The sequence below is a fragment of the Pseudophryne corroboree genome, chromosome 11, assembly GCF_028390025.1.
Source record: "Pseudophryne corroboree isolate aPseCor3 chromosome 11, aPseCor3.hap2, whole genome shotgun sequence".
Lineage (NCBI taxonomy): Eukaryota > Metazoa > Chordata > Amphibia > Anura > Myobatrachidae > Pseudophryne > Pseudophryne corroboree.
Window position 1 is genome coordinate 66136026 of NC_086454.1, and position 8046 is coordinate 66144071.

General features: G+C 43.7%; 1 protein-coding gene across 1 annotated transcript in view; it reads left to right on the top strand.

Moving 5' to 3' along the window:
- The window catches only part of LOC134969935 (3-galactosyl-N-acetylglucosaminide 4-alpha-L-fucosyltransferase FUT3-like), an 83127-nt gene extending 75697 nt beyond the window's left edge, over positions 1-7430 (top strand). Inside the window, exon 2 of the mRNA XM_063946094.1 lies at positions 6371-7430. Coding sequence (XP_063802164.1) covers positions 6378-7430 — 1053 coding nt within the window. The 5' untranslated portion in view covers positions 6371-6377. The remainder of the gene's footprint in view (positions 1-6370) is intronic.
- The last annotated feature ends 616 nt before the right edge of the window (positions 7431-8046 follow it).

An 8046-nucleotide genomic window follows, 5' to 3' on the forward strand; every position in this document is an offset into this window, starting at 1 on the left:
TGATTAGAGATGAGCGCCTGAAATTTTTCGGGTTTTGTGTTTTGGTTTTGGGTTCGGTTCCGCGGCCGTGTTTTGGGTTCGAACGCGTTTTGGCAAAACCTCACCGAATTTTTTTTGTCGGATTCGGGTGTGTTTTGGATTCGGGTGTTTTTTTCCAAAAACACTAAAAAACAGCTTAAATCATAGAATTTGGGGGTCATTTTGATCCCAAAGTATTATTAACCTCAAAAACCATAATTTACACTCATTTTCAGTCTATTCTGAATACCTCACACCTCACAATATTATTTTTAGTCCTAAAATTTGCACCGAGGTCGCTGTGTGAGTAAGATAAGCGACCCTAGTGGCCGACACAAACACCGGGCCCATCTAGGAGTGGCACTGCAGTGTCACGCAGGATGTCCCTTCCAAAAAACCCTCCCCAAACAGCACATGACGCAAAGAAAAAAAGAGGCGCAATGAGGTAGCTGTGTGAGTAAGATTAGCAACCCTAGTGGCCGACACAAACACCGGGCCCATCTAGGAGTGGCACTGCAGTGTCACGCAGGATGGCCCTTCCAAAAAACCCTCCCCAAACAGCACATGACGCAAAGAAAAAAAGAGGCGCAATGAGGTAGCTGACTGTGTGAGTAAGATTAGCGACCCTAGTGGCCGACACAAACACCGGGCCCATCTAGGAGTGGCACTGCAGTATGTATGTATAAAGAAAGAAAAAAAAACCACGGTTAGGTGGTATATACAATTATGGACGGGCTGCCGAGTGCCGACACAGAGGTAGCCACAGCCGTGAACTACCGCACTGTACTGTGTCTGCTGCTAATATATAGACTGGTTGATAAAGAGATAGTATACTCGTAACTAGTATGTATGTATAAAGAAAGAAAAAAAAACCACGGTTAGGTCACTGGTATATACAATTATGGACGGGCTGCCGAGTGCCGACACAGAGGTAGCCACAGCCGTGAACTACCGCACTGTACACTGGTTGATAAAGAGATAGTAGTATACTCGTAACAACTAGTATGACGACGGTATAAAGAATGAAAAAAAAAACCACGGTTAGGTGGTATATAATACAATTATGGTTGGACGGACTGCCTGCCGAGTGCCGACACAGAGGTAGCCACAGCCGTGAACTACCGCACTGTACACTGGTTGATAAAGAGATAGTAGTATACTCGTAACAACTAGTATGACTGACTATGACGGTATAAAGAATGAAAAAAAAACCACGGTTAGGTGGTATATATTATAATAATACAATTATGGATGGACGGACTGCCTGCCGAGTTCCGACACAGAGGTAGCCACAGCCGTGAACTACCGCACTGTACACTGGTTGATAAAGAGATAGTAGTATACTCGTAACAACTAGTATGACTATGACGACGGTATAAAGAAAGAAAAAAAAATACCACGGTTAGGTGGTATATAATTATACAATTATGGATGGACGGACTGCCTGCCGAGTGCCGACTGCCGACACAGAGGTAGCCACAGCCGTGAACTACCGCACTGTACTGTGTCTGCTGCTAATATAGACTGGTTGATAAAGAGATAGTATACAACAATATACTACTATACTGGTGGTCAGGCACTGGTCACCACTAGTCACACTGGCAGTGGCACTCCTGCAGCAAAAGTGTGCACTGTTTAATTTTAAATTAATATAATATTATGTACTCCTGGCTCCTGCTATAACAACCTGCAGTGCTCCCCAGTCTCCCCCACAATTATTATAAGCTTTTATACATTGATGTGCAGCACACTGGGCTGAGCTGAGTGCACACAGACTGAGTCACACTGTGTGACTGCTGTGTATCGTTTTTTTCAGGCAGAGAACGGATATAGCAGAGAACGGATATATTAAATAAAAGTTAACTTAACAACAACTGCACTGGTCACTGTGGTAAACTCTGTCTGCACAATCTCTCTCTCTTCTAATCTATTCTAATGGAGAGGACGCCAGCCACGTCCTCTCCCTATCAATCTCAATGCACGTGTGAAAATGGCGGCGACGCGCGGCTCCTTATATAGAATCCGAGTCTCGCGAGAATCCGACAGCGTCATGATGACGTTCGGGCGAGCTCGGGTTAACCGAGCAAGGCGGGAAGATCCGAGTCGCTCGGACCCGTGAAAAAAAAAGTGAAGTTCGTGCGGGTTCGGATTCAAAGAAACCGAACCCGCTCATCTCTACTAGTGATGAGCGGGTGCGGTTTCTCGGAATCCGAACCCCCCCCGAACTTCACCCATTTTACACGGGTCCGAGGCAGACTGGGATCCTCCCGCCTTGCTCGGTTAACCCGAGCACGCCCGAACATCATAATCCCGCTGTCGGATTCTCACGAGATTCATATTCTGTATAAGGAGCCGCGCGTCGCCGCCATTTTCATCCGTGCATTGGAGATGATAGGGAGAGGACGTGCAGCGTTCTCTCAGTTGTGTTCAGTGTGCTGCAAATATCTGTGCTCAGTATGCTGCAAATATCTGTGCTCAGTGTGCTTGCAAATATCTGTGCTCAGTGTGCTGAAAATATCTACGTTCTCTGCCTGAAAAACGCTCCATATCTGTGCTCAGTGTGCTGCAAATATCTGTGCTCAATGTGCTTTATTGTGGGGACTGGGGACCACCAGTATTATATAGTAGGAGGACAGTGCAGAGTTTTGCTGACTAGTGACCACCAGTATTATACGTTCTCTGCCTGAAAAACGCTCCATACCTGTGCTGCATTGTAGTATATAGTAGGAGGACAGTGCAGAATTTTGCTGACCAGTGACCACCAGTATTATATCTGTACGGTACAGTAGGCCACTGCTCTACCTACCTCTGTGTCGTCAAGTATACTATCCATCCATACCTGTGGTGCATTTAAGTTTTGCGCAGTATATATAGTAGGAGGACAGTGCATAATTTTGCTGACCACCAGTATATAGCAGTACGGTACAGTAGGCCACTGCTCTACCTACCTCTATGTCGTCAAGTATACTAGTATCCATCCATACCTGTGGTGCATTTAGGTTGTTGTGCGCAGTATATATAGTAAGAGGACAGTGCATCATTTTGCTGACCACCAGTATATAATATATAGCAGTACGGTACAGTAGGCCACTGCTCTACCTACCTCTGTGTCGTCAAGTATACTATCCATCCATAACTGTGGTGCATTTTAGTTGTTGTGCACAGTATATATAGTAGGAGGATAGTGCATTGCCACTCCTAGATGGGCCAGGTGTTTGTGTCGGCCACTTGGGTCGCTTAGCTTAGTCACACAGCTACCTCATTGCACCATGTGCTGTTTGGGAACTATTGTTTTGAAGTGCCATCCTGTCTGACACTGCAGTGCCACTCCTAGATGGGCCAGGTGTTTGTGTCGGCCACTTGGGTCGCTTAGCTTAGCCATCCAGCGACCTTGGTGCACCTCTTTTTCTCTTTGCATCATGTGCTGTTTGGGGACTATTTTTTGAAGTGCCATCCTGTCTGACACTGCAGTGCCACTCCTAGATGGGCCAGGTGTTTGTGTCGGCCACTTGTGTCGCTTAGCTTAGTCACACAGCTACCTCATTGCACCTCTTTTTTTCTTTGCATCATGAGCTGTTTGGGGACTATTTTTTGAAGTGCCATCCTGTCTGACACTGCAGTGCCACTCCTAGATGGGCCAGGTGTTTGTGTCGGCCACTTGGGTCGCTTAGCTTAGTCACACAGCTACCTCATTGCAACTCTTTTTTTTCTTCGCATCATGTGCTGTTTGGGGACTATTTTTTGAAGTGCCATCCTGTCTGACACTGCAGTGCCACTCCTAGATGGGCCAGGTGTTTGTGTCGGCCACTTGGGTCGCTTAGCTTAGTCACACAGCTACCTCATTGCACCTCTTTTTTTCTTTACATCATGTTCTGTTTGGGGACTATTTTTTGAAGTGCCATCCTGTCTGACACTGCAGTGCCACTCCTAGATGGGCCAGGTGTTTGTGTCGGCCACTTGGGTCGCTTAGCTTAGTCACACAGCTACCTCATTGCACCTCTTTTTTTCTTTGCATCATGTGCTGTTTGGGGACTATTTTTGAAGTGCCATCCTGTCTGACACTGCAGTGCCACTCCTAGATGGGCCAGGTGTTTGTGTCGGCCACTTGGGTCCTTAGCTTAGTCACACAGCGACCTTGGTGCAAATTTTAGGACTAAAAATAATATTGTGAGGTGTGAGGTGTTCAGAATAGACTGGGAATGAGTGGAAATTATGGTTATTGAGGTTAATAATACTATGGGATCAAAATGACCCCCAAATTCTATGATTTAAGCTGTTTTTGAGGGTTTTCTGTAAAAAAAAACACCCGAATCCAAAACACACCCGAATCCGACAAAAAAATTTCAGGGAGGTTTTGCCAAAACACGTCCAAATCCAAAACACGGCCGCGGAACTGAATCCAAAACCAAAACACAAAACCCGAAAAATGTCCGTTCCACATCACTATGACATACATGTATGGTACCTTAAAATAAATTACTTCTGACTGACATTGGGTTCTTTAAGATATTCTCTGATGTTCCCAACTGGACTACCACAGATACATACAAGAAACGCTGAGTCAAGTGAGCAGGTAGAAATCTACACGGTAAATCTCACTTACCGTTTTTTTTATCAGCGGTTCCTGAGAGATCAGAGGATTTGTTGCCAGTGGAGGAGATACTGGAAGATCCCTGGAAGATGCCCCCAGAAATGTTAGGGTACTTTGACCACTCTAGGTCTGGTCTATTAACTCTCTTCAGTCATCAGTCAGAACTCTGTTCTTTTAGCAACCGGTTGGAGGTCAGTAAATGAAAAGATCACACACAGGATTATGTGTAACCTAGACAGATCATGGCTGACCCACCCAGGGCCCGTTACAGGTTTATTTTTATAGTCTGAGAACAAAGGAATAATGCGTGCCAATAAATTTAGCCAATCAGAATACACCATGTATGTCTTAGAACCTGAAATACATCAATTGTCATACAAGATTTTAATTAGCAATTAGAGCATCCTTGAATATATTTTATTGCTTTGTGATTATCAGCCTCTCGGACATGTAGACAAGACATCCTTTCTGATGGTCAAAAGGGTCAGGGTCTCACTGTTCTCGATGTTCAGACATATTGGCGATCTGCCTGACTGGCCTTGGATACATCTGGTGTTGTATGCCTTTGAACAATTCATGCTTTGAATATAATATTCTGAGTATACAGTTTTCTGAATATCTGTGCAATATTTAAGGATACATCAACACATTTGTGATTAACAGTAAATATCTCAATCAATGCGAAAAAGCTTGAATCAATATATATTTGCTATACTGCGGAAGCTCTTACACCATCACACGCCTGCGTTTTTCCTGGCACGCCTGCGTTTTTCCAAACACTCCCTGAAAATGGTCAGTTGACACCCAGAAACGCCCTCTTCATGTCAATCACTCTGCGGTCAGCAGTGCGACTGAAAAACTTTGCTAGACCCTGTGTGAAACTACATTGGCCGTTGTGAAAGTACGACACGCATGCGCATTGCGCTGCATACGCATGCGCAGAAGTCCAATTTTTTTGCCTCATCGCTGCACAGCGAACGAATGCAGCTAGCGATCAACTCGGAATGACCCCCAATGTGAACAATATACCATCCAATCGCCTGTTTCAGATGATATATTATTTGAAAATGCCAAGTGTGTACCCAGCCTTAGTCAATTGATCAAACTGTGAAAGGCTTTGCTTCTAACAAAAATATACCGCCAGCTGAAGCTGACCCAAGGGCCGTGCAGTGGCTCCTGGAGAGGGGAATAGGTTCACCACTGGATGTTGCTGCTGATGCTCTGTATAAGAGAAATATTTGAAAAAGGGTAAATAAAGAGTAAAAACAAGTGAAGTAGACCATGAAACAGGAACGTAAGCACCTGTCAGGAGAAGTGTCTCTGGTACTCTCTCCCTAGCTGCTTATTACTGCTGGAGCCCACCAATAAATAGAATAAAAGCATTACTTTGGCAGGCATAATATATGACATGATTCCCATTTGCCCTGAAAAGGGCTGAATACCTGTGATTGCATTTAGTTTAATTACATTTGTACTTTTATTTACTTTGTACTAGTATTTTAGATCCATAATTTGCTGGGTTACAAGCTAGTATCCCCCCCCCCCCCCATTCTCTCTGTAACCCATGCCCCACTATCTTTCCCCCACCACCACCTCTATCTGTCTCTCCCCCTTCCTCCATCTCTCTCTCGCTCTACATCCCTCTATTCGATCTCTCTGACCATTCCCTACCCTTTCTTATCCCTCTCATATGGATAAGAGAACTCTACTTTTATTTTGTTTATGGCTTACTCTAAATATGTGTCTGTTTCTTCCTTCTAGGTATGAAATGAAGCCTGTGCTGAAATCAAAGCCATATCATCAATATCTCTTTATATTCCTCATACAACTGGCCTTTGCATTCGTGATCATTATTTACAGTAACTTTAAAAAAGATGTCATCATAACGTCAGACTGTTCAGCATCGCTTCTCACCTCTCAGAAAGAAGTGGACTTTGTTGTACTGTTATGGACATGGCCTTTTGGGGCTCAATTCCCTTTAAATGAATGTAAAAAACCCTTCAATACACCCAGGTGCTACATGACTGCCAACCGTAGCTGGTATTCTAGAGCAGATGCTGTCATTTTCCATCACAGAGATGTTTGTGAATCAAGAAACCATATGCCTCAGATTCCACGGCCAGAAGGACAGTATTGGCTGTGGTTTAACCTGGAATCACCAAGCAATAGCCCAAACCTAAGCTATATGGACAACCTCATGAACCTCACTATGTCTTACCGTAGTGACTCTGACATCTTCTCTCCCTACGGATGGCTTCAGAAAAAGGACTTCAGCCATAACTTTACTATCCCAAAAAAGTCAAAGTTAGTGGCTTGGGTTATCAGTAACTGGAACCCTCAATCCAAACGGGTCCAGTTTTACAAGACACTGAAGAAACACATAAACATAGATGTCTATGGTCGACAGCATTTGCCTCTAGACGTTGAGAGCAGAAATACTGTCATATCACAATACAAGTTCTATTTAGCGTTTGAGAATTCTCTACATAAGGACTATATTTCTGAAAAACTGTGGAGGAACGCTCTCCTATCAGGGACTGTCCCTATTGTTCTTGGCCCGCCTAGAGAAAATTATGAGAGGTTTATTCCTTCAGATTCATTCATACATGTTGATGATTTTCCTAGTGCAAAAGAACTGGCTGACTGTCTGCTTGAGTTGAATGAAAACAGTCAGAAATACGAGCAATACTTCAGCTGGAGAACAAAGCTGAGCCCAGTAGGAAATATTCATTATACTGCACATTACTGCAGAGCTTGTGTAGCACTACATAAGGCACCTTCATATAGAACTTTACCACATCTCTCCAAATGGTACACATGATAATAATAAAGCATTAGCTTTACACAATATTTGGTGTGTTGGAGGAAGAACCTAATCATTATTATTATTATTATTATTATTATTATTATTATTATTATTATTATTATAAATAATAATAATATTATCCTTTATTTATATGGCACCACAAGGGATCCGCATTGCCCAATTACAGAGTACATAAACAAAATAATCAAGGAAAATAGTGATTTACAGTTTAAGACAGTATAAATAAACATAGCTACAGCAGCAGACGACGCTGACATAAGTGTCAGGGTGGCAAAAAACCATGGGATTTGGTGCTGTTGATGATGTTTTAAGTAAGAGAATGATAAGCACATGAGGGTTGAGGGTGCTGCTCGTGAGAGCTTACATTCTAAAGGGGAGGGGCAGACAGACAGGGGTGACACAGATGGGGTACACAGTGAGCGAGGAACAGGGGGTAAGGATGAGATTAGGGTGGGTTTGGTGAAGAAGTGGGTCTTCAGAGCCCGTTTTAACTTTTGTATAGAGGTGTAGAGGTAGACAATTCCAGAGAAAGGTGGAGTGTCTGAGGGGGAGAGGTAGAAAATTACAGAGAAAGGGAGCAGCACGTGAGAAATCTTGAAGATAGGAGTGG